General features: G+C 41.8%; 1 protein-coding gene across 3 annotated transcripts in view; it reads left to right on the plus strand.

Moving 5' to 3' along the window:
• LOC138636104 (contactin-associated protein-like 5) overlaps positions 1-23,859 on the plus strand; it is a 111,135-nt gene extending 87,276 nt beyond the window's left edge. Inside the window, exons 16-25 of one of the 3 annotated variants that reach the window (XM_069723948.1) lie at positions 425-595; positions 1,511-1,729; positions 2,090-2,329; positions 9,228-9,455; positions 11,147-11,280; positions 12,577-12,664; positions 17,229-17,432; positions 20,493-20,567; positions 21,123-21,233; positions 21,359-23,859. In XM_069723948.1, the coding sequence (XP_069580049.1) occupies positions 425-595; positions 1,511-1,729; positions 2,090-2,329; positions 9,228-9,455; positions 11,147-11,280; positions 12,577-12,664; positions 17,229-17,432; positions 20,493-20,567; positions 21,123-21,233; positions 21,359-21,537 (1,649 nt within the window). In that variant the 3' untranslated portion in view covers positions 21,538-23,859. Of the gene's footprint in view, positions 1-424; positions 596-1,510; positions 1,730-2,089; positions 2,330-9,227; positions 9,456-10,714; positions 11,281-12,576; positions 12,665-17,228; positions 17,433-20,492; positions 20,568-21,122; positions 21,234-21,358 lie in introns of those variants that run through there. The other 2 variants (XM_069723949.1, XM_069723950.1) reach the window with 2 other exon arrangements.
• The last annotated feature ends 3,482 nt before the right edge of the window (positions 23,860-27,341 follow it).

The raw sequence follows: 27,341 nt of genomic DNA on the forward strand, positions 1-27,341 counted from the left end.
CAGATGAATATGGGTGACTGACAGCATCCACAGATTGATGAGACTATGAAAAACTTCAGATCATTAAATCAGCACGTGTTGATAGATCTGCAGCTTCCGACTGGAGAAGTGCTACTGCCGAGTGTTGTGACCCATGACCGGCCATTTACATTCATTAAATCAAAATCAGATGGGTCGGTCAATATCCTGTTGTTAATGTGGAAGACTTCTGATTACTGCTCAAAAGTAGTGTTTCATATTAATGATAGTGAAAATGTGTATTTAAAAAAAGTCTATTTAGAAAATAGTGACTGATAAGTATAACATTTACCCTGGCACACATTCCCTCAGGTGCTTGGATGCTTTCTCATCCAATTCTTTACTTTTACTCTGAATGCTGACGATCCCCTCAATGTCTGACTGAAGGCTCTGACTTGTTTTTCAGATTCCATGTGGAACGCAGCATCATTCTCCAAAGAGTCGTCCTTCCTCCTTTTCCCGACCCTGCAGGCTGAGGTAGCTGCTGACGTCTCCTTCTACTTCAAAACCAGCGCTCCCTCAGGAGTCTTCCTGGAGAACCTGGGCCATAATGACTTCATCCGAGTGGAGCTCAGTTGTGAGTGAATGACAGACACCAACCAGAATCACTGATCCCAAAACAGTGTAAAATCTAAATAAAAACAGAATGCAATGATTCATGAATCATGTAAATTCCTATTTAATAGAAAAGAGACCAAAGACAACATATCAAATGATGAAATGGGAATTGTATTGTTTTATGAAAAATATATGCTCATTTTGAATTTGATGGCAGGAGCACGTCTCTAAAATGTTGGTCTATTTTCAATTAGATTTTGGTTTAGGTGATTTGCAAATCATTGCATTCTGTTTTTATTTAGATTATACACAGCGTCCCAACTTTTTTGGAAGCGGGGTTATAAGAAATGCTCTGAATGTATGCAGAAGCAGAATTATATACTTATATGGATGATATATAAATATCCTCCTCTGACCTCGTTGTGATCCTCCACACATCTGTAACTAAAGCCACACCTTCAATACCACAAGTTGTTTTAGTTGTTGTTCTTGTATTTCTCGTGCATTACCTTTAGAATTCATTTGAGGAGCGAGATCTGACTTTTAGAATGTGTGGAGCCATAATGTTTCTCTGAAGGTCTTTCAGTGTCTGACACTTGTTAAATATTGACAAGTTGTCAGCTGAGTCTCCTCATGAAACCGCTCAGGTCATTGAGCTCTCCTTGCAGCATTGTATCACATTGCACCAGCTGGGGATGATATAGTGGAACATAAAAGAGCAACTGTGCTATTCAATATGTCCCAGCTGGTTTCTGTGTGTGTGCGTGTGCGTGTGTGTGTGTGTGTGTGTGTGTGTGTGTGTGTGTGTGTGTGTGTGCGTGCGTGCGTGCGCGTGCGTGCGTGCGTGCGTGCGTGCGTGCGTGCATGCGTGCGTGCGTGCGTGCGTGTGTGTGTGTGTGTGTGTGTGTGTGTGTGTGTGTGTGTGTCCTCCCAGCTCCCTCAGTGGTCACTTTCTCCTTTGACGTGGGAGATGGTCCAGCGGTCCTGGCTGTGAAGTCCCACCTCCCTCTGAATGACAGGCAGTGGCACTATGTGAGGGGGGAGCGTAACGTGAAGGAGGCGTCGCTGCAGGTTGACCAGCTTCCTCTCCGCTTCCTGGAGGCTCCGGTTGATGGGCATCACCGTTTACACCTGAACAGTCAGCTGTTTGTAGGTAGGACATCAGGTTTTAAATTCAACATGTTCGCCTGCACTTTTATATTCAAGTAACTCAGAGGAACTCGGTTCCACAGGTGACGTTTACCTGGACTGTCGAAACCGGGTTACTGTACATCTAAAGCAGTGTGGAATGACTATATTATGATACAGACGCTCCCCCAGACTTTAACCTGATCCACATTAGTTCAGAGCATTATATGCTGGGTTTTAATCAGGTGTCACACAAGTAGATTGAACAGCAGCCTCGTTGTAAATTCTCAACATCTGTTCTGCTATATGGTTATGGTTTGATTATAACGTGGTCGGAGACGCAGGTCATGATGTGAATAGAACTTGATGGTCATCCTCATCCCAGGTGGTGCAGCATCACAGGAGAGAGGCTTCCTCGGCTGCATCAGGACTCTGACTGTCAATGGTGTGACCTATGACCTAGAGGAGAGGGCCATGGCAACAGCAGGGGTGAGCTCTGGTTGTCCTGGTTACTGCAGCGGCCCCGGCAGCCTCTGCTACAACAGAGGGAGGTGTGTGGAGAAGAGCAGTGGCTACACCTGTGACTGCTCACAGTCCGCCTACGGAGGACCCACCTGTAAAGAAGGTGAGTGACCAATACATTCATTCTAATTATACAACCCAAGAAAACAGTCCACAGCTCAAGAGTTTTACATATACTGTATATACCAAAACATAAGCATAGTGTTTATTGAAAGGCCTCGAGCTCCTCTGAACCTGAACATCAACGAAGGTGTGAAGACAGTAAATGAATCACTGACTGTGTTGTTCCAGCCTGTGAGCTGGAAGATGACTGGAAAGGATCAATTCTGTTACGAGTGTCTCTGAATAGCTGCCAGGCTGTTTGTACAAAGTTCCTTTAGTGATGCAGTGGTAATGGTAAAAGTGTCCGCAGCACTGTGTTACAGCTGTTCTGTGGAGTGGAGCAACAATAAGAACATGTAAGAACTGGAACTACAGACAGATGAGAGGTGGGAGAAACGTCTTAAAATGGTTCCTGCTGGAAAACACTTTTTCATTTCCCAAAGAAAACATGAGGTGACTTACAGAAACTCTCCTGGTTTCAGACTAGTTGTATATAAATAAAACTGAATTGAATTGAATTGGTTCAGTCATCAGTCTAAATGATTAACAACTGTCTTTGTAGGGTTGGTACAGTCTGTTGCTACAAGCACAAAAAAATGTGGAATTGCAGGCCAGCTGCCAAAACACTACAACTCATAAACAAGGGTAGATCACAAAGTTCCGAGACAACTGCTCGCGCACGGAGCACAGCAGCGCGGTGTGCACGGAGCAGGAGGAAGATATAACCCTGATGAGTAACTGGTACATATTTCATCTCTTGATCATCATCAGTTCCTGAGTTACACACATTTTTGTGAGCGGTGTTCTGGGTGTGTCTACGATGTTTTTCACACCTGAAACTTCATCAGAGCGAACATCAAAGTTTATGAAATATTTCTGAGGAACAGAGAGAAGTCTCAGGGAGACCAATCAGGTGAGGAGCTACGATTGTGTTGTTGTGGGTGGAAAGTTGTGTTTTCATTGCACTGTGAGTGGCGTGTTGTCATAGTTAGAGAACCCTGTTACCATGGCGACACAGTTTGGGCCTCAGAAGGTCCCAGCAGAGCTCCATGGTTTCACTCCAACCCTCAAAGAAAACCCAGCTGATTCTCCTGATGCTCTTCTTCCAGTGTTGGACGGAGACGTCCTGAACGTCTCTAAGCACACGTCTCCAGGATCGTTGCTTCGTGGTCTCAGACCTCCTGAAGCAGCGGAAGATGCACCCGGTCCACTGCTTACAAAAACATGTGGAACTCAGGAAGTGATGATGAAGAAATGAATTTGTACCAGTGACTCATCAAGGTTTTATCTCTCTGCTGCTCAGTTCTCGCGCACCAGCTGCAGTCTTATAACTTATTGATCTACCCTGGTATATTATTAGGAAATATAGAAGTGCTGAAATGCAAAGAAATGTGTTTGAATGTAAAATACCAGCTTGAATTTATTGTCTTTTCTCAGTTTTTTGTGTTGTGAGGGTCAGGTATCTCTCCTTCTCTTCTATTAGTCCAATAAACTGCCAGTAGCACTGACTAAAAGGTAAAATAAAAGTTATTTACATATATTTGGTTCGATGCTGAGTACAAGCTTGTGTACATAACATTAAATCACTATTAAAACACAATCTGATGCTTAAATCAATCAAATCTTGACTTAAAACTGTCAATCTGGTCAAGAAGCTACAGAATCATTTATTATTCAGCCGAGTCCAGTGTTCAGTAACATTAAAGATATCATTTACAGAAAAATACTGAACTGGGAATGAAAAACATTTCACCACAACTGTATTCATGCTGGAGGTGCAGCCCTGTTCCCAGTCACTCACACATGCATTTAGTTTCAGTTGAATAGTGCAAATGCAGTTCATGTGTTTCATGGGAGATATTTTTCAGTGACATGAATCAAATGCAAAAGACAAAACAATCTGATGTGAATCTCTTGTTTTTCGACACAAACAGGCAGATGACAGATTTAAAATCTCCCAGTGTGTCAGAGGGGTGTAAGTCATTCTGGTGTCATTGTCAGTGATTTACAGAGAACACAGTGGACGGTTATGCGTAATGCTGTGGAACTTCTCAAATAAGAGACTGCAGATTTTCCGACATGTGACCTGCTGCCTTCAGACAGCTGCAGGGATTTAATGAAGCGCTTCATACCGTCTAAAGCAGCTGGTACTGTCTGACTCAAACTAATTATTTTAAATGGTGTCTGAAGATTCTCACATTTAGCTCTTTTGGTTATTAGCAGGTTTACATTTACAATGAAGATCTTAGCTTAGTTTGTTAGCATGCTAATTAGCACCAAACTCAGAGTCGAGCTGAGGCTGATGGTGATGTCACAGTTCTGCAGATATTTGGTCATAAACCGGTTCTACGGTCGGTCGTAGTGTCATCCACAGGAGGACGTTTCATCTCTCATCCAAAAGGCTTCTTCAATCCCCGGCTTTGACCTCTGGTGGGGTTTGTTGAGGTCACAGGAGGGACACACCTGGCCATCTCGTGAGGCGTTCAGGGTCACAACAGTGATGTGAAAGTGAGTCCTTATGGTCATGGTGTCGGCAGGGATCTCATTACTGCATGTTAAGATGTCGTATCCACCTCCTCTGTTTAGACATGGTTGTTCCAGTTTGACGGAGGTGCTACTACATTTTCAAACCACCGATCTTCCCTGGACAAAATGAGAACATTACTGTCCTCAGATGAGTGTCCTTGTCCCTCAGATGGACAAGACTGAGTCCTGTCCTGAAGAGGTGTCTCTCCTGTGTTGTTCCATGTTCTTCTGAAGCAGTTTTTGTTTCCCTGAAGTACAAGTCTGATCATTCCTCACTGTTAGAACGACATCGCTCTGCTCATGTCCACGTTCTGTCCTGACGTTCTGTCCTCTGACGTTCTGTCCTCCGGGGTGGACCATCTTCTGTCTCAGAGGGTTGCTTAGTTTGAAGTGGTGTTATGTGGTGGTGTTGGTAAACGGACCCAAACGCAAAAACACAGCAGGTAACTTGAAAACAGGAAGTTTTATTTTCCACATAAAAACAGCAGGGGGTAAATAAAACTGAACATGTACAGAAATAGTCCAGGATGGCTGGAAGCCAAAAATCATCTTTCTCCCTGAGTCGGGATCCTCCCTGAATCGGGGCAGGTACCCGAACTAGTCCAGAAAAGGAGAGTAAGAAAGACCTGTGTAGGCAGGTGAGGTTGTCCCAGTAATTCTCAGTGGCGCCGAGGCAGCCGCTCCACACCGGGCAGCATGGGCTCGGGAAGAACCGCAGCGGCGGCAAGCCGGCAGACAGGTGGTCTCCAAGGACCGACGCTGAGCAGGGGGGCTGGATACCTGCTGATCTCCATGGACCGACGTAGGACGGCAGGTACGTACCTGTGGTACCGGGGTTGAAACTACGTCGGTACGTCGGGGGCAGGCAGACAGGCACACAGGTAGGACTGCAGCAGGCAGGAGAACGGGGTCAGAACCAGAATTACAGAACAAGCAAACGGACTGACTGAACTGCAACGTGGTCCCAGGTGAGACGATCAGACGGACTGATGCGGGTGGAGTGCAGGACTGGGGTTGATATACTGGAATCTGAACCAGCTGTGCCAGCTGAAAGAGGTGTTGTATTGGGAGGAGTCTGGAGGCAGGCATGGATGAATCCACACCCTCCAGACAGACCAGAACATAGAACACATGACAGACAAAAACAAACAGGGGAGAAGACAGGAAACATGTGGAAGAGGTGAAACAGAGGGAATGGCAAACAGAGACAGGCATAGATCCTGACAAGTGGACAGGGACAGTCCTGTGATGTAAGGGACGTCCTGTTGTCCTTTTCCTGTCTGTCCTGTTTCTGTTGGTTTTGGTGGAGGTCCAGTTTGGATAACTTCAGATTTTAAGAGCTCTCCTTCTCCGTTCTCTCTGATGTTGTGGACACGTTCTAGAGAACGGTTCTAATCATCATTGTTTGTGATCTGGTGGTTGGAGAGATTGAAGGAGTAAATATTAATCTGTGTTTGGGTTTTCTGTAAACTTTGACGTTGAGGCTTCTGTCCTCTTCAATGTGTACTGTCCAGTTCAAACAGGTGAGACTGTTTCTTCTGACGTCCTCCGGGGTGAACATGATCATTCTGTCCACCGTTGATGTGTTCAATGAAGGCTTCTACTTCGTGTGTTTTCATTTTGACCATCCTCGTAACTGAATCAGTGTCTGGGACCGGTTCCTGTGAAGGAGATCCGGGTCTCATCCATGTTGAGGTTGTCTACTGTTGTCGACATCAGTGAGCGCAGGACACAGCCAGGCTTACGTATTCAGTCAGGCAGAGGTGAAGCAGGCCACGTGGTCCGGGCTGAGTTTGGTCCTGATGTCCTTACAGCAGGTGAATAGTGATGTTGTCGGAAACCACAGTGTCATCTGAGTCCAGTTTGTTTTAGCTTTGGTGAGTTTTTAAGGTGGAGCGTCTCCATCAGGAATTTCCTGTTCGTCAGTATTCATAAATGATATGCTGTAATGGAGGCAACAAATTCAAATTGAATTCTGGGCTCTCGATGATGATTCATATTGAAGTTATGACAAGAATAAGAATATTTGAGATTTCATCTATTCATTGTGTGACACATCAAGTTTATGGTCATCCTGTGAACAGTGAATGACGGCGTGTGAAATCACAGCAGCCGACAAAATGACATGATATGTTTGGTTACCATGACTACTTAATAATACAAGCTGGAATAATCCATGAGATCCACACAGTTTGCAGTACACTCTGCAGGTCTTCACTGTAATGAATGCTTTAATTCCTGATGTTACTCATACATCACATCATCCAGGTACACGGCTCATTTTTACTGAGATCGACATGACTTCTATCACTATTTGTTCACAGCTGTACTTTAAATCCACAGGAACATGAAGAGGATTGTATTTAAACTACAAAACTAATATTCATAGAAAAAGAACCAGAAGAGCCTGTGGTGAAATATTTTCCATTAATATCATTCAGCTCAGTGCTGATATAATCTTTTTTATAACACTAACATTAACACTTTTAGTAACAATTAATCAAAACATGTCCATCACACCAGGAACAAAAAGTTATTAAGCATCAAAAGTCTGATCAGACTCATCTAGTATTTTACATTTGTTCAAACAGATAGTTCCTAATTTAAATCATATAAATTATGTATGTAAAATTCATGTAAGGCAGCTGTTTCAGCACCATCTCCCTGAGTTGTATTGAATGATGCAGTGACCATTACTTTGGTTTCTATATAAAGTCATACACATGAAATGTAGTTAAAACTCTAAGGGCCTGATTTACTAAGATCTCAAATAGAGGGTACTAAATTGTGTGTTTGTTGAAAAAGTTTCCTCATATATTTTGCAGCCGTTTTGTGGGTGATTTACTGAGTAATTGCATCTTTGATATCAGGTGCAAATCGCAGTATTCTACTTGAGGTATTTGCGTGTTAAAGTGATTCCAGCTGAGTCGTAAGAAGTTTTGTCATTGCTGGTATTTCGTGGCTCCTCCTTGTTGTTGGCTGTCAATCATCATTGAGTTCATTCAATAACTCTAAAATCTCATCTCTGGACAGACGATATGTCCGAATTTTTTCTGCCTCTGCCATCAGAAATTATTTAACGGATGTAAAACCATGTTCTCTACGTATTCTCTGGTTTCCTACGTCTCCTCACCACAATAAGAGCAGCCGTCTCTCCTGATGTTCATTTGATTAATATGTTCAGTTAGTAACGGCCACTATTACAGATGTATTCATTCAAACACACAGAATGGACAACTGCACATTTGAAAGACTCAATCCTCGCTGCACGTCGTCAGTGCTGGACATTTTTTACGGATGGTGTGAAGTTCACCTGTGATTTTACTCACGCAAACCTTCAGTAAATCAGACCCGAATATTTCCTGGTGGTTCAGTCCGAACAGTTCAGTGAGCTCCTGATCTTTACTGCAGCACCATGATTGTAATGACGTCTTAATAGTAGGACTGTAACTGTAGCTGGCGAGGTTGTGTGTGGGGGTTTATATGAATGACTGTGTTGATAAATGTGTGTGTGTGTGTGTGTGTGTGTGTGTGTGTGTGTGTGTGTGTGTGTGTGTGTGTGTGTGTGTGTGTGTGTGTGTGTGTGTGGTTCTACAAGAAAGCAGCACACTGGTAATACTGAAAAGAAGTAGTGGGCCGGGCTATCGCTAACAACTACTGAAAGTGTGCTACTTATATAGCTCAACTTCAAACTGCACACCCTCCTCTCACAGTCAGTACAGAACGACAGTCATTTTCTACAGATAACTATCGGTGCACGTCACTTTAGCCATAACCGTGGCTTTCCCAGCCTCTGATGAACGAATGCTTTCTAAGCGTTAGCATGCGATTATCATCAGCATTCGGCGAGCGGAATTTATGCTCATGCAGCTCAATTCTTAACGAAACAAACTTTACTCATAAACACACTGAAATCACAGAACTATGTATCACACGGACAAAGTGTATGGTCTCTGAACGCACACATGGATGACAGACAGTGAAACTCTGGTGACTGTGTTACAGGCATGCCCACAACAAGGGCTCTGATTGGCTGATTATTTCAGTCCCTATAAAGACTAATAATGTCATGATCCCAGAGGATGAACCATTCACATTTCATGGATCTTTTGACCTTTCCTGAAGCTACTGTGTAATAAACAATTTACCTGGAGGGAGGACTGGCAGATCTTGAGAGTTTCACAGGGATTCATATCATCGTGAGAAATGTTTATGTGTGTGTAGATTGATCTCTGTGTCCTCGGTGTGTGTGTGTGTGTGTGTGTGTGTGTGTGTGTGTGTGTGTGTGTGTGTGTGTGTGTGTGTGTGTGTGTGTGTGTGTGTGTGTGTGTGTGTGTGTGTGTGTGTGTGTGTGTGTGTGTGTTTGTGTGCAGAGGTGTCGGTGTCCTTCGACAGAGAGTCCTCGGTCACCTTCACCTTCCAGGAGCCCTTCTCAGTGATGCAGAACAGGAGCTCCCAGACCTCCAGTGTTTCTAGAGGAAGCAGCAGCAGGGCCAGAGAGGACGTGTCCTTCAGCTTCATCACATCCCAGAGTCCAGCAATGCTGCTGAGCGTCAGCACCTTCAGCCAACAGTACATCGCCGTCATCCTGGCCCGCAATGGTACACGCACATCTGACAGTTCACAGTCAACTCACAGAAACAAGCATGCATCAACAAAATACTGCCATTCAGAAGGAAATGCAGCATCTATATATTATTAGTGTTAGTATATAATTATACTGTGTAAATATAACTTCCTATCTCACTATGTCCTTTTATGGGTTTTTCTAACTTTCTAATCTCATCCGACAAAATCAGAACTACAATTTATTGAGCTGAGAACACTTGTTTTGTACTAAGGACTGGTCAAGTCCAGTCAGTTGTATTTATACAGTCTAATCACAGCCAGCAGTTGATGAGTTCTACTTTTACAGGGGAATGAACCAGTGGAAGTATTTATCTATACACTGTAGAGATTCTAACCTGCACAAACCTCCATCAGATGAAGGATCACTGAGTCCAACCGAACAGACCAACATTCAACTACATAGATAATATTCTGCACCCTTTCTGCTCCAGGGGATGAAGAGGAGGTGAAATCACCTCAGAGTTCGATTGTGCATTCAGCACCGCTCTGTAAAATGCAATAAGTAGCAGGAAGACTGAAAAACAACAAACTTGTCTGTTTGTATCATTAAACATGTTGAACACAAACGAATAGAAAGCTTTATTGTCACTGTAAAGGATACAATGAGCTTCAGAGTCCTTCTCATGATCAGTGCATTTCAAAAAATAACAGCACCACAATACACATTCAAAATACATAAAAAGTCCCAGGTAGAAGTTGGAGCACTTGAGTATGTGCTTATTACACTGAAGTAAATGAATAAATAATATAATAATTCCTTGGCCCTGGTAAAGAAAGTGTTCCTGAGTCTGCTGGTGCGAGCCTTGATGGACCTGTCGGAGGGCAGCAGGTCGACCAGGTGGGTGGGAGGAGTCTCTCAGTATGTTTTAGATACATGACAGTTTAGACAAAACATAACATGTAATGTAACTTTTTAGAAGTAATACTCATTAAAACAAGATCCTCCATCAGCTGCTGAGGTAAATCACCTCCTTCTCATGTTTACATGGCTCCATTCCTTCATTGGTCTTTCTTTCTCTTCATGGATGAATGAATAGAGCAGGTTTGTATTAATGTGCTTCAGGGCAGAATGACCACTTCTTTGACTCCCTGCGACTTCTTTCTGTTCCCCAGTGATTAGTCACAAACGTGTGCTCTCTGCTCCACTTTCAGGTGTGTAAAATACGACATCATGTTTAAATCAGGTGCTGATTTTGATCAAGCGAAAAAATCTGTCACACTTCCTCATCAGGGTTCTACCTTCCTGCTGCCCCGTGCACGCCACAGTGCAGCGCATCGTCCTCGAGCAACAAGAGCCGTCTCTCAACTTATTGATCCACCCTCGTAAATATTAGACTGTCTTGATTTATTATATTATTTTTTTCAGAAACAAATAAACAAACTGAGCTGTTTAAGCTTTTGTTTTTCATCATTAATGAAAATAAAGTATTATCATTGTGTTGATTTTGAACATTTGGCTCGTGCAGCTGTAAATGGCACTAACTTTTCTTTGTCAAGGTATCTACATGGACAAAACATTGAGTTTGATAAAAGAAAAAGAAGAGTTCACTTGTAACTGACAGCTGGACAGGGAAACTATTCTGAAACAGTCAGATGTGGATTTAAATGTGAGTTTCAGGGCCAGCAGCATCTTTTTATGTGCTTTGTGTGGTTTTGTGTTCAGGAAGTCTGCAGATCTGGTATCACCTACAGACTCACAGGAAGCCGGATGTGTTCAGTCCCATCCTCAGCAGCCTGGCGGACGGACGACTCCACCGGATCAGAATCCACCGTGAAGGCAAAGACCTCTATGTTGAGGTGAGGCGTGGACACGTCATCTTCTCATACAGCTTCCCTGTCTGCTATGAACTGAACTGCTTCAGCACCACGCTCAACTGATGGATGGATTCTATGTTTTTTCTCTGAGCCCACCTTATCTTCATAGTCAGTATTGCGACATTATTTAATATGATAATAGATTCAATGTGTGTAAAACATGATTGTCTTTCTAGAACTTTAACCCTAACCTGCATCTGAGCTTAGTTTCCATGTACTGATACTGAAAACAGAAAGAGAAAAACAATGTTATAAGTACAGTGATGATCGGATGATAAGAGATAAGAGTGCAGCAGGAGTATAACTTGCTTATCTCTTTTAAAATTAAAAATATATATTTGCCAATAATATTACATGATAAAATAGTATTCATTTCACACTTTCTGTAATTTTTCAGCTGCTCCTGAGAGGAACAGAACAACTTTGAGCAGGTCAAAAGGCTTCAACAGTCTTTATGCACTTTAAATACCTGAGCAATGACGACCCACAAATAATAATACTCTCCACATCACTCAGCGACATCATTATCTCCCACTGCCTAAAATCCAAAGAGTACGTGCAAAGTCTGTCCTCTCACACAACGATGACTGATAACTACCGTTACCTTTTCTAATCATTACCAGACAACCTTTCTTGTAATTGTGAGATCTGGATTGAATAATTATAAGATATTTTCTCTGGGTTATGTGATTGTAATTGTAAGACATTAAACTTTGTAAACCTTGTTGCATAGATTGCAATCAAATGCTCCTGGGCAGTTTTACCAGGTGAACAGCGAGTTAACAGCGAGACAGTTGCATTTTTATTTTTGATATTGCAACACAAATGTTATCCAGGTAAAGATCCACAAAAAGTGTGATTTTTATTTGTATTCTGGGGACACTACAATGAAATTAAACCTGATCATACCAACACAACTATCTGTGGTGTTGGTATATTACCATCACCGGCATTTGGTGGGTCAAGAAGGACGGACTGAAACATATTTTAGAGAGCTCACAGATGTTGTCCTGTTGGCACGCATCCATAAAAAAAAGGGGGGAAAAAACAACAACAACTAAAGATAGATGTTTGTTTCTGGGAACACGTCTTCTGTTAAGCAATCTAGATCAAGCCTAGTGTCTGAGTCAGCATGTCCGTGTGGAGGTCTGAAGCTCTTAAAAGATACTTGTGGACTGATAGTGGTTTGTGTCTGTTTGGCAGCGGGCAGCTGCTTCTGTCTTGGTTTACATTTTTATTGTAACCACCTTTTTCTTTGATTACTTTCCACTCCACCAGATCAACCAGGAGATCCACGGAAAATACACGCTGTCATCTGATGCAGAGCTGATCTTAATCAAATCCTTGACATTGGGCAAAGTCATCAGTAAGTCCTCTCATTATGTTCAGCTTCCCCTGAGAAAAGGTTGAATGTATCATTTCCTGCAGCTATTTCCTTTCCATTCTTCACTTGGATCTCAGAGATCACTGCAATCCAAATAAGTACATAGACTTCAGTATCAACAGCAAATGATATGTTATAGCTGTTGTCAGAGCTGCAGCAGTGGAAGGCTCTTTAGGGACTCGCCATACAAGAGTCTAGTTTTATCTGTACACATGTGTATGTGACACATCCTTTTAAAAGATGTAACTGTTTGATCCAAAAAAAAATGCAGCCTTGGTGATAAAGGGACAGAACGGAGAGTGACCTCCAGTGGAAGTTAAATGAACTGCGTGTTTGTGTTTGTGTGATGACTGCTGATGAAGGTTGAACAGACTCCAGTCATTTCTACACTCACCAAACATCTTCATCACTTTCATGTCTGTGTTATTGTGCTGAGTGGGAGAAGTGACGTCTCTGATGAGATCCACCACAAACATCCTCCTGCATTAAAAACATCTACTCTTAACTTTCAGGGGGAATTCTTGGAAAACATTACAATTCTAAGAATTTTCTCAGATATTTGATATTGAAGGAACTTTTAGTCTGAGGAATCTTTGTGAATACGGTGCCAGATCTCCTCTCCCGGTAGGGAGGGAGGCACGTTGCTGGATAGTAGATGGTGCTGCCTCTGCAGCCACAATGTTGGGCAATAAGACACTACACCTACTTTGTCATACCACCATCCTCGGCCATTTAGCCTGCTGTGGATGCCCAATAAGAGTGGCTGGACATGAGCGTGACTAGCTGGCACAATAAAACAATGCATGTAGGAGGCTGGCCATGTGAGCATGGTGCAGACCGACACAATTCACACAATTATCACGGCCATCCTCCAAAGGAAGCTTTATCCCGCAACCTAAACAGGTGTGGCTTGTGTAAAATGTAAATAAAAACACAATGTGCTGATTTTCAAGTCACATACACTCATATTTAATTGAAATTAGACCAAAGGCAACATATCAAATGTTGAAACAGATAAATTAGATTTTTTTATGAATCACATCTGCTCATTTTTGATTTGATAGCAGCACATGTCTCGAAAAAGTTGGGACAGGGTCATGTTTTGATGAAATAAACAAGACCTTCCCTGAAAGAGACGTTGTCTGGATGGCAGCATATGTTGCTCCAAAACCTGAATATATCATTCAGCATTAATGCTTCCTTCCAGATGTTCAAGCTACCCATGCCATGTGCACTAATGCATCCCTGTACCATCACAGATGCTGGCTTTAGAACTGAGCTGATAACAAGCTGGATGGTCCCTCTCCTCTTTAACCTGGACGATGCAGCGTCCATGATTTCCAAACAGAATCTCAGATTGTGATCCATCAGACCTCAGGACAGTTTTCCAGTTCACCTCAGTCCATCTTCAATGATCTCGGTCCAGAGAAGGCGGCGGTGTTTCTGGATCATGTTTCTATCTGGTTTCTTCTTTGGAGAGTTTTAACCTGCATTTGTGGACGCAGCGATGAACTGTGTTCACAGACGATGGTTTTCACAAGTGTTCCTGAGCCCATGCAGTGATTTCCACTCCAGAATAGTGTGTTTTTAATGCAGTGCTGCCTGAAGGCCCGAAGATCACCACCATCCAATATTGGTTTCCATCCTTGTCCCTTGTGTTCAGAGATTTCTCCAGATTCTCTGAATCTTTTAATGATATTATGAACCGTAGACGATGAAATCGACTAATTCTTTGTAGTTATTCTTAGATTGTTGCACTATTTTCCAACACAGTCTTTCATAGAGTGATGAACCTCTCCCCATCTTCACTGCTGAGAGACTCTGCCTCTCTGAAATCATCTTTTTATACCCAATCATGTTACTGATCTGTTGCCAGGTAACATAATTAGTTGTGAGATGGTCCACCAGGTTTGTTTTTTTTAGCTTTACACAACTTTTCCAGTTTTTTGTTGACCCTCTCACAACTTTTGAGACGTGTTGCTGCCATCAAATTCAAAATGAACAAATATTTTTTGTTGTTGTTTTTTCCGTTTCAACATTTGGTATGTTTATATTTTACAAAGCTTCCTGGTCTTTTTGGAAGCAGGGTTTTATATATATTGTGAGAAGTTATACAATAAAGCCTTTTTAATTAACCTTTTTAATTAGCCTTTTTTATCATATATATATCGTATAACTTCTCACGATATATATATATTATATATACATATATATATATATTATATTATATATTGTGAGAAGTTATACAATAAAACCTTTTTAATTAGCCTTTTTAATCATATATATATATGTATATATATAATGCGACAGACACCAGCGCTTTATGGCAAAGTCAGAGATGATCAGAGATAGAACAGTCATGTTTTTAATTGTATATATACAGTATATATATATATATATAATCTTGCTCTCATTATTAGAAGGGACACCAGTCCAATATTGGACAAATTATTAATTCAAAATTAATATGAAATCACTCAGTCATACCTGAATCGAAAATTCTCGTATCGGAACTCAAATTCTTTGATATATCCAGAAAGATACTACCGTCACACAGTTGGGTCTAATTAAAAACGATTTATTGTATAACTTCTTCCAAGAAATGACTAAATGACAGATGTGTTTATATGAATGATAATGTACAAATTACTTCTGTTTACTGATGGTGAAATGAAAGAGGACAATTTTACCGGATAACAGATAAAGAACTAAATGAGTGAAATTTAAGTCGATAATACTATTTTAGAATTCGCCACCCTTAAGAAATGAACCAGCCTACTGTGTGATGAGTTTGTCTCCGGACTAGAAACAGGTCCAGATGGTGTCACGCAGAGGTCCGGTATAGATGGAAGTCGACTAACGGGGGTTTCTTCCCGTTCTCAGCTTCCCTCCGTCCGGTTCTTCTGGCAAAAGCTGGCCTGGAGGTCCCGTGGAGGTCATCAGGCAGAGAGGCAGAAGACGTCTCGGTCAGCCTGGTGTCGGCAGGTTGACTTGGGTCGGCGATTCACTTGTAACTCTGATGAGCGCTTAGAGCTGGCCTGGCCTGGATGCAGCGTTAACAAAATTACTGATCGTGATACAGGAGTGATACAGGCTCATCAAAGCGAAGTTGCTGACGTACTCTGAGACTTTTATTGTGAGTGCGCTAGCTTAACAAAAAGGCAGATATAAAAATGATTAAGTCAAAACTTAGTGAAACTCAAAAATAAAAGAGAATAAATCGAATCTTGAACCGAATTTTAGGTGAACTTAAAACGAATCTTGAACGAAAATAAAAACGAATCTTTTAGAAATTGAACCAAATCTGAATGATCAGCTTGAGTCTCTCTTTTAAGTTAAAGAGGATGGACAAGTATCAGGGTGTTGAATTTCACCTTATCTATACCCTGCCTCAGGGGGAGAGGAGGAGGTGTCATGAGGAGGTGTCGCCACGTTTAACCTAATTTGATTCAAACTATGTATAAAAGAAGTCCCTTATTTCACTTCACCAACGTATTATGAGATATATTATTACAACACAGATCACATTTTAAACGATAAGGTAATTTTACCTAATTACTCAGGAGGCGGAGAACAGTGAGAGAGAAGGGTGAGAGAGAGAGAGAGAGAGAGGTAGAGAATTTGGGTTAAACAATGTTCACATCTCTTAGACTCAGGATATAGTTTTAGTGACACCTAAACTTTTGATTAACATCACACTGTTAGTATAGGAATATAATAGCATACAGGACAGCAGTATATGTAGGTATGAATCACCAAGTCCATAATTTGTTGTTATAGTTTGTGAGTTTTTGGTAACATCTGACCAGATGAGGGAGATGTGGATCTTCCGGGATGGTCAATATTGGAGGTCATCAGGTCTGGAGAGTGTCAACTGTGGAGTTAGTCTATTGACCCAAAGGGCTTACAGGGGTTATTCTGTGGTTTTCGGCTGGGCGGATGTGGTCTCCAAAGTGACAGGTTTTATAGACCCAAAAGGGTGTAGATATCGTTACTTGTGGCAGAAGTTTGGGGTTTTATGAGGTAAAAGGGTGATAAAGAAGGGCCAGATGAGTTTATCAACAGTTCACATCCTGCTGTGTTTTCTGTGTTGAAATCAGCTTGATGGGTCCTGCTAAGATCACAGAGATAACGGTGAGGAGATGTTGTGCTGGCACTTTGGGAGGGATACTTTACAAAGCCGGTTCGCTACACATATATATATATATATGTGTGTGTGTGTGAGAGAGAGAGAGAGAGAGAGAGAGAGAGAGAGAGAGAGAAATACAATTCTCTTCTTTTTTACAACAACACAAAAAAATAAACCTTTAAAACAATTAAATGTTACAAAGTACAACAAACTCAGAAAAATTCACATATGCATGTTGGAGATGAAGGTGGGAAAACTGACATCTTTTCACCTTCCCTGCTTTATGTCCCCACATTCCCTGTCTCTGCTGCTCCTAAATAATAAAGGCACAATGCCAAAACGTCCTTACATTAATGAATGTTCTAAAATAATGTGAAAGTTTTATTTGACACATTCTCGCTCTCTTTCTCTCTCTAGGGAGAGACAACCTCCAAGAGGATGTAGTTCAAGCAGGTTCCAAGGGTTTCATTGGCTGCCTCTCCTCCGTCCAGTTTAATCATGTGGCTCCTCTGAAAGCAGCACTGTTGAATCATGGCAGCTCATTGGTCACCCTCCGAGGTCCACTGGTTCAGTCTAACTGTGGAGCGCTGGCAGATTCCATCTCATCCCATAATCTAAGAGGTAACACATCAACAAAAGTGACTAAATTCAGGCAATCAGAAAAACATAAACAGTAACAGACTTGTAAATCTAAAACTTACAGGGAACTCTTTACCTCTGTGAGCATTCAGCAACAATAACCACAAGCAGGTTTTGTTGTTTCCAGATGAGTCAGTGTGTATACACATATAATATTACACAAATCAGAACAATGCCATAGTGACATGCAGCATTTTTCCACTCATTCTGTCCACTCAAGTGTTGTACTATTACATACAGTGGGTATGGAAAGTATTCAGACCCCTTTAAATTTTTCACTCTTTGTTTCATTGCAGCCATTTGCTAAAATCAAAAAAGTTCATTTTATTTCTCATTAATGTACACTCAGCACCCCATCTTGACAGAAAAAAACAAATGTAGAAATTTGTGCAAATTTATTAAAAAAGAAAAACTGAAATATCACATAGTCATAAGTATTCAGACCCTTTGCTCAGTATTGAGTAGAAGCACCCTTTTGAGCTCGTACAGCCATGAGTCTTCTTGGGAACGATGCAACAAGCTTTTCACACCTGGATTTGGGGATCCTCTGCCATTCTTCCTTGCAGATCCTCTCCAGTTCCGTCAGGTTGGATGGTGAACGTTGGTGGACAGACATTTTCAGGTCTCTCCAGAGATGCTCCATTGGGTTTAGGTCAGGGCTCTGGCTGGGCCAGTCAAGAATGGTCACAGAGTTGTTCCGAAGCCACTCCTTTGTTATTTTAGCTGTGTGCTTAGGGTCGTTGTCTTGTTGGAAGGTGAACCTTCAGCCCAGTCTGATGTCCAGAGCACTCTGGAAGAGGTTTTCTTCCAGGATATCTCTGTACTTGGCCGCATTCATCTTTCCTTCAATTGCAACCGGTCGTCCTGTCCCTGCAGCTGAAAAACACCCCCATAGCATGATGCTGCCACCACCATGTTTCACTGTTGGGATTGTATTGGGCAGGTGATGAGCAGTGCCTGGTTTTCTCCACACATACCGCTTAGAATTAACGCCAAAAAGTTCAATCTTGGTCTCATCAGACCAGAGAATCTTATTTCTCATAGTCTGGGAGTCCTTCATGTGTTTTTTGTCAAACTCTATGCGGGCTTTCATATGTCTTGCACTGAGGAGAGGCTTCCGTCGGGCCACTCTGCCATAAAGCCCCGACTGGTGGAGGGCTGCAGTGATAGTTGACTTTGTGGAACTTTCTCCCATCTCCCTACTGCATCTCTGGAGCTCAGCCACAGTGATCTTTGGGTTCTTCTTTACCTCTCTCACCAAGGCTCTTCTCCCACGATTGCTCAGTTTGGCTGGACGGCCAGGTCTAGGAAGAGTTCTGGTCGTCCCAAACTTCTTCCATTTAAGGATTATGGAGGCCACTGTGCTCTTAGGAACCTTGAGTGCTGCAGAAATTATTTTGTAACCTTGGCCAGATCTGTGCCTTGCCACAATTCTGTCTCTGAGCTCCTTGGACAGTTCCTTCGACCTCATGATTCTCATTTGCTCTGACATGCACTGTGAGCTGTAAGGTCTTATATAGACAGGTGTGTGCCTTTCCTAATCAAGTCCAATCAGTTTAATTAAACACAGCTGGACTCCAATGAAGGAGTAGAACCATCTCAAGGAGGATCAGAAGAAATGGACAGCATGTGAGTTAAATATGAGTGTCACAGCAAAGGGTCTGAATACTTATGACCATGTGATATTTCAGTTTTTCTTTTTTAATAAATTTGCACAAATTTCTACATTTCTGTTTTTTTTTCTGTCAAGATGGGGTGCTGAGTGTACATTAATGAGAAATAAAATGAACTTTTTTGATTTTAGCAAATGGCTGTAATGAAACAAAGAGTGAACAATGTAAAGGGGTCTGAATACTTTCCGTACCCACTGTAAGTAAAATTGCAATGTCTTACATAAAAGTAGTTAAAGTACAGATTTATTAGTACTACAGCATTTTTGAAAATGTTGTATGACACATTAATATTAATGTATCAGTGTGGAAGCAGAATTTTACTGTTGTGTGCGTTCAAGAAGACAATAATTTAAAAAACTTTCTGTACAGTTACCAACTTCTGACCAGTTATTCTGAACCCTGGGGTCCGGCCCCTACCAAGAATTACTAAGTCCATTTGACAGATTGTGAAATCAATAATGTAATAGAGAATTTTCTTGAAAAAGTTGTGATCCCGTCTTATTTAATCTTGTGAAATTTTCGATCATTTCCTCTCTTTGGGTCTTGAACTATTTAGTTAAGTGGCTTTCATTTTATTTGAACAGTTAACATTTAAATTACGCCATGTGAGAAGTTTTGAACCCCACCGGCATAAGTGACTTTTGCCTGGTGGCGCTTGCATCAATGGCAATTAAGTATTTGGAATACCTGGTGTTCAGGCCTGGAGATACCTTGACCCCAAACACCACAGAACCCTTGCAGTTTGTGTACTATTCTCAGAAGAACGGATGCATGTATCCTCTACCTGGACTACAGGTCAGCCTGCAACACAAAGAGCCCAAACTAAGCTTAATGTGACACAGGCTGAACTCGGATTGACACCCTCCGCCCATAATTGCAATCTGGGACAGACCACAGGTGGTGAGGCGGGTTAACAGGATGTCCACTGGGCTCACACTGAGCACAAGAACCCACCAACTCTGTGTCCAAAATTGTTCTCACAATACAAACATGATGACACAATCACTGTGGCGACAATCTCGACACGATATTTAAGTTGACAGAAGACATAGCCATCCTGTGACTTTCTGAAAACAACAATAAAACCTCAGACCAGCAGTTTGTGGGGAACCTCACCATTTTTTGACTACCTGGTCCTGACAAGAAGTAACAAGAAGGAGCTAGCTGTGTTTTTTTTGGTTTTGTATTGTTTTTATGCATATTTAAGGAAAAGTTCCATATTGAGTTGAAATCACATTCTTGTATTCTGACAGTTTGTTGTCATTGTTTAATATCAAGCTGTTTATGTTGTGGGGTTAACACAATAAAAAAGCTCTGCATATTCACTCATTATTCCAAACTAAAGGATTTCTGTCTTCTGCTTCCACAGATCAAGCTGCAACGATAAATAAAGAGAAGGAGCAGCAGGGTGGTGAATCCAGAAGTGATGTGGCTATTATAGCAGGTCCTTTTTCTTCTTTAATGCTCATTTATTTGGATTCTGGCTAATTGAAAATGAGTCATAGGTTTTTTTGTCACTCTCCCCATCTGCTTCTGTCTTAATTATTTCTTCTGGTCTGTTACCTTTGTTTAAGTTCATTTACACTTTGGGCTCTATTTTAGCATTGGCATACAGCACAGGATCATAACATCAAGTTATCTTCTCGACTCCACCTCTTAGTTATGTTGGTGACTCACCACGTGCCCCAGTGGGAGGTGTGGCTTCCGGTGTGGAAATACCAATTCAGGAGCTCACAGCACTCTTGGTGCAAATACTGAGTGTGTTTAGATCGGCCCACTGCAACCCTGGCCAGACATGGTCACGTGTACCTGATTTATTTGTGGATTGTTACCAGAATTATCGTGGTATAATTTCCTTCATGTCCCAATGACGATCACTGAGGGTTAAACAGGCTGCTCTTTCTTCCCATAAATGTTAACAGTTATTCTCTGATTTAAACTGGAATTAAACAAATACAACATGCAAGACCACATTTTGATTCTATTTACTCTTTTATAGTATTATGTGAGCGAGGCCACTTAATTACCAATACCATGGATTTGTCCAGAACCTCTGACAAACTGGGTGCAGAGGACTGTGATCTTCGCTCTGCTGGCATCGTTGAAACAGGTCCTCAGGACTGATGCTTCTACTGTATATTGTTATTACACTTGGAACTATATGATCATTGGTTTCTAAACGGGACGTGTTTGCATCTAAATAAATGTGATATGTGTGTCCTGGCTTTTCTTCAGGTGTAGTGACAGCAGCAGTGTTCATCATAGTTTTCATTTTGGCTGTGGTGACCCGCCTCCTGCACTGGTGGAGGACCCACAACAGTGATGACATCATCAAGGAGCAGAGACAAGTCAACAGGACAGAGAGACACCTACATAACTCCCTCAGGGACAACATGAAGGAGTACTACATCTGAATACATGAAGGAGTACTACATCTGACTACATGAAGGGGTCAGTACTTGACAGAGACCACAAAGCTCTCCTTCATGAGGTGGACGGTGGGGTTGTGTTGTTGCTGCATTCCTTCATTTACAGATCTCTACCTTTGGACCAGGGACAGTAAACCAGGAATGAAAAGAGACATTACGTCGGTGTTTGACATTGCAGGAAGCAGCAGATGAAGAGATGAACAGAACCTGCTGCACGCCCTGAATGTCTGCAACAGTTAACTCCAAATGCTGAAGACTTTCAGTGGAATATTCTTAATGACACTTGGAAATCCAGAAAGGTTGGCCTGTCATGTAAGATATGTGCACATTTGCTGGCATCTTTAGTTTTCAGTGTGATGGTGAATGTGGTATTGATAGGAGAGAGGAGCAGTGGGCCAATACTGCCTACTGTACGAGTGCCTAATTTGTCCTCAAGTTTTCTTTTAACATTTTAGAATTATGTTTTAGTGATTGGCACAAAGGAAATCCTACTTCCATATTCAGGACCTTGTTTTATTTCAGCCCACCATAGAAGAAAAAAGATGATATTCTAATTGCCCATTAGCTCAACAGCATTACCCATTGGACCATTAGGCGATGTGTGAAATGTTTCTGTGTTGTACAAAGGTCCTAAAGGGTCATAACAGGAAGTTTCTTTGTTTGCATTTCCTTACAGTACTTTTGCATTCATTCTGATCTAGAGAAAGACTGAGCTGTTTGAAGGTATAATATTATGTATGATATAGTATATATATAGCGAGTCAGTGTAACTTGTTCTCTCGCTGTTCAGGCTCAGTTTGACAGATTATTATTATTGGAGCTAGTTCATCTGCTCTCCAACTGACTGCTGTTGAGGCTGATTGACTCAGACTGTAGCTGTGATTATGGTTGCAGCCATGGCTGTGCATCAGTGGTTACGATTCTGACTGTGACACATTGATTTATAATGGGTGTCACACAAACTGTGTGCAGTGATGGTTGTTTGGAAGCTACTGTATTCCTGAAATGCAAACACTGTCCCAAAGCAATGCTTCGTAATGTTACCAGGGCAGTAAAGAGTTGTCACAGTACAGCTAGCATAGATATTTCCATAGTATCATAGTTTTTGAGCACAGCAGCAGCCGTAATCCTGTCAGTTCCCATGTCCAGCCACAGCTTCCCCAGCACTGCCAGTCAGAGCAGCTGCAGTGTGTTAAGTGGTATCATCTCGTCTCTCTGTACTATCTGCATAGTGGTTCAGTAAACTGCCAGTGCTTCAGAACTGGACTGGACCAATACACCAACTGCTCTTATGGATCAGGAGGAATATGGAAAATAATACAAGAGAACAGAGAGGTAGTTTAGAAAAACAACTTTCCACCATGACCCTTAGTTTCACGCTGTGCAAAAGTTTTGGGCACTTTATATTCAGATTCAAGTCCATCGCGTAACACCATCGTTTAGGCCTCTAATCGCCCCCAGATTCATGACATGGCCAGGACAATGAGCCATTGAGTCAGAGTCATTAACAACTATGTTCAGCCATAAGAAGAACCAGAAGTCCTGCAGCAGGTGATCTGACCCCAACAGAGCTCTGATGTCAACATCATGGAGTCAGTGTTGATTACATGAAGACACAGAAGACACAGAGGGTGCTATTTCTACCGGTGCCTTCGTATTTTCTGACAGTAAAAGGGTCTTTTTTTGTGTAGTTTTTTTTCTCTTTATTGCACTTTGTTTGTAAATTTATAAAAACTATTAATGGTGGTCATTTGAAAACATCCTTATTTTGCTGTTAGTGCCTGAAACTTTTGCACAGTGCTGTATATACTAGCCTTGGGCTGCCTTGGTATTTATTTTACCCTTATTTACAACAAATCATCAAATGTCACAAAGCAGAATTAAACCAGAGGGTCTATCCACAAATGAAAACCTACATTTCAAATTCTACAAAACTCCTTCCCCTTCCCCACCCAAACAAACAAATACAAAAAAAAAAATTCAACTAAAAGTGGTACTAAAAATGCTACCTTCAATATTTCTCAATACAGCATTTTATCGTATATCACTACCGCCCAAGCTTAATATAGTGTATATACACATACATGAGGGCAGAGTGTCATGATAGGAGCTCCAGCCATTGCACGTGCTTGTTATTGTCTCAAGACGTAATAATCTTCACTATATTGAATTGAATACATACCTCTTGTTCTTTTTATGTTATTTTGGCATTGGGTCATATCATGTGATTACTTCTAATTCATTTGTACAAGGTTAGGGTTTTTTTAGGGGTATATTGTAAATATGAATAATTTAATAATAAAGATGAATATATTCTTATCACTGTGTTCAGAGATAGAATCCCTTGAAGTTAGAGAAAACCACAGCACACCTTCAGCGGTCCTGTGGAGTCTAGGCCTTGGCAGGTTGGACCTGCTTTGGTCACCTGGCGAACCAAGAGCCCTATATATTAGGCGAGTGGTCATGATGTTTATGCTCATCATTGTTTATTTGTCATAGCACAAGAATCCTCAATGGTTAACGCAAGAGTATATGACAGCATCTCATGACGTTATCAATAACTATGTATTTGATTCACTATCTGTTAGAAAAATTACTCAGAGGCTATATTCAAAATCAAACATATCATTTATTCTTGCAAGAAGGAGCAAAGAAGGATGTCCAACATTGCTCAACGTCACCCCTCCGTAGGGCAGATTTTATACAGTGTGACAAACAGTTGACAGTCACCCCCATTCCCTTTGTATCTGCTTTTGTATGGTAATACTGAGTTGGTTGCAGGTCACAAGATAAGGACACAGGGGAGTCGTGAATTAGATGCGGAAAGTAAAACAAAAGGAACTTTCCAGGAGTCACTTGCAAATAACAGTAAAACAAAAGAAACCTTTCAGAGCCTCTTGATGAGAAACTTTCCGGAGTCACTGGGCAAATAACATGACCACATAGAAATTTTCCGGAGCCACATGCAGACAAGAAGAAACCATCTTTTTTCTTTCCATCATATCCCTCCTTTTTATACAAAGTATAACATGTACATGAAAAAAAGAAAAAAACAAAAGAATAACATACAGTGGGTACGGAAAGTATTCAGACCCCTTTACATTTTTCACTCTTTGTTTCATTACAGCCATTTGCTAAAATCAAAAAAGTTCATTTTATTTCTCATTAATGTACACTCAGCACCCCATCTTGACAGAAAAAAACAGAAATGTAGAAATTTGTGCAAATTTATTAAAAAAGAAAAACTGAAATATCACATGGTCATAAGTATTCAGACCCTTTGCTGTGACACTCATATTTAACTCACATGCTGTCCATTTCTTCTGATCCTCCTTGAGATGGTTCTACTCCTTCATTGGAGTCCAGCTGTGTTTAATTAAACTGATTGGACTTGATTAGGAAAGGCACACACCTGTCTATATAAGACCTTACAGCTCACAGTGCATGTCAGAGCAAATGAGAATCATGAGGTCGAAGGAACTGTCCAAGGAGCTCAGAGACAGAATTGTGGCAAGGCACAGATCTGGCCAAGGTTACAAAATAAGTTCTGCAGCACTCAAGGTTCCTAAGAGCACAGTGGCCTCCATAATCCTTAAATGGAAGAAGTTTGGGACGACCAGAACTCTTCCTAGACCTGGCCGTCCAGCCAAACTGAGCAATCGTGGGAGAAGAGCCTTGGTGAGAGAGGTAAAGAAGAACCCAAAGATCACTGTGGCTGAGCTCCAGAGATGCAGTAGGGAGATGGGAGAAAGTTCCACAAGTCAACTATCACTGCAGCCCTCCACCAGTCGGGGCTTTATGGCAGAGTGGCCCGACGGAAGCCTCTCCTCAGTGCAAGACATATGAAAGCCCGCATAGAGTTTGCCAAAAAACACATGAAGGACTCCCAGACTATGAGAAATAAGATTCTCTGGTCTGATGAGACCAAGATTGAACTTTTTGGCGTTAATTCTAAGCGGTATGTGTGGAGAAAACCAGGCACTGCTCATCACCTGCCCAATACAATCCCAACAGTGAAACATGGTGGTGGCAGCATCATGCTATGGGGGTGTTTTTCAGCTGCAGGGACAGGACGACCGGTTGCAGTTGAAGGAAAGATGAATGCGGCCAAGTACAGAGATATCCTGGAAGAAAACCTCTTCCAGAGTGCTCTGGACCTCAGACTGGGCCGAAGGTTCACCTTCCAACAAGACAATGACCCTAAGCACACAGCTAAAATAACAAAGGAGTGGCTTCGGAACAACTCTGTGACCATTCTTGACCGGCCCAGCCAGAGCCCTGACCTAAACCCAATTGAGCATCTCTGGAGAGACCTGAAAATGGCTGTCCACCAACGTTCACCATCCAACCTGACGGAACTGGAGAGGATCTGCAAGGAAGAATGGCAGAGGATCCCCAAATCCAGGTGTGAAAAGCTTGTTGCATCATTCCCAAGAAGACTCATGGCTGTATGAGCTCAAAAGGGTGCTTCTACTCAATACTGAGCAAAGGGTCTGAATACTTATGACCATGTGATATTTCAGTTTTTCTTTTTTAATAAATTTGCACAAATTTCTACATTTCTGTTTTTTTCTGTCAAGATGGGGTGCTGAGTGTACATTAATGAGAAATAAAATGAACTTTTTTGATTTTAGCAAATGGCTGCAATGAAACAAAGAGTGAAAAATTTAAAGGGGTCTGAACCCACTGTACGTCGTCATAAGGGGGTGGTGGTTCAGTCGTAGGTGGAATCGGTGTCGTGTTAGTGGTCTCATACATTTGGTTAGTTGTAGAATTTTGTATGTAAAGGATGTCCTGTTCAGTCAGTGCTACAGTGATTAGCCTTTGGATCAATCCTCGGATACAGGGAATACAACAACAACCACAAATAATAAGTATGGCTGCTACAATTGCAACACGAGTGAAACAGGCGATGAATAGGTCTGTCCATTTTCCAAACCAAGATTCCATCATCCTGGAAAAAGGATCATCAATCCCAGCATTTACAGCAAGTTCCTCCCTTAGAGCGGTAAGACCCCGCAGAGCCTTGGTGACAGATCCATCTGGTGCTGTATTGTTTGGAATAAACGTACAACATGCAGAGCCAAACATTTTGCATATACCCCCCTTTGTCATGTCCAATGCCATGCGGTTCTGCCACGCCATAAGACCAGTGGCATCGAGCTGTTCGCTGAGGCCCTTAACAGCGTCTCATGTATAGAATTTAAGTGTGGGTGTGCCTCGGAGCATCCAATGCAGTCAGCTTTGTCCATCATCTGAGCTGAGTACTGCATCCACTGTAGCCACATATTGGTATCGCCATATCCCGTCTCTAGTGACACCACATCTGTAAATTTAGTGATTTTCAATCGTCGGCCTACAGGATCTACGAGTGAGCTCGTATTTGCAACGCTTTGGCGGGATACCGTGGTGGTTGGTTTTACTATATTTATTTGGATCAAGCCCTTTGGATCTGTCCCAGGTACATCTGCCCCTCGTACTAACAGTCTGGAGTCGCATTGTTTTGGATTCTTCAGTGTCAGTATTAAGGTGTTGCAGTTTCGTATGTGGCAACCTGGTGCGGTAGATCCCTTAATCAGAGACAGTCGTTGTTTTAGGTTGGCACAATATCCATGCACAGATATTTGTCTGACCAACCTAAGCTACGGTCTTTCCCCTTACAGGGAAGAACCGCACATGCGTCAAATGATAGACTGGCTTGTTGCCCTTCTGTAAATGTGAGAATGAATGCTCCCTGTACCCGGTACTGATTTTTTTTGTTCCTTGCAAATTGTCCACCAGCCCTTACA

This window comes from Brachyistius frenatus, unplaced genomic scaffold (assembly GCF_029030835.1).
Source record: "Brachyistius frenatus isolate BFR_SWC_R1_liver_20210118 unplaced genomic scaffold, ASM2903083v1 Contig_353, whole genome shotgun sequence".
Taxonomy (NCBI): Eukaryota; Metazoa; Chordata; class Actinopteri; family Embiotocidae; genus Brachyistius; species Brachyistius frenatus.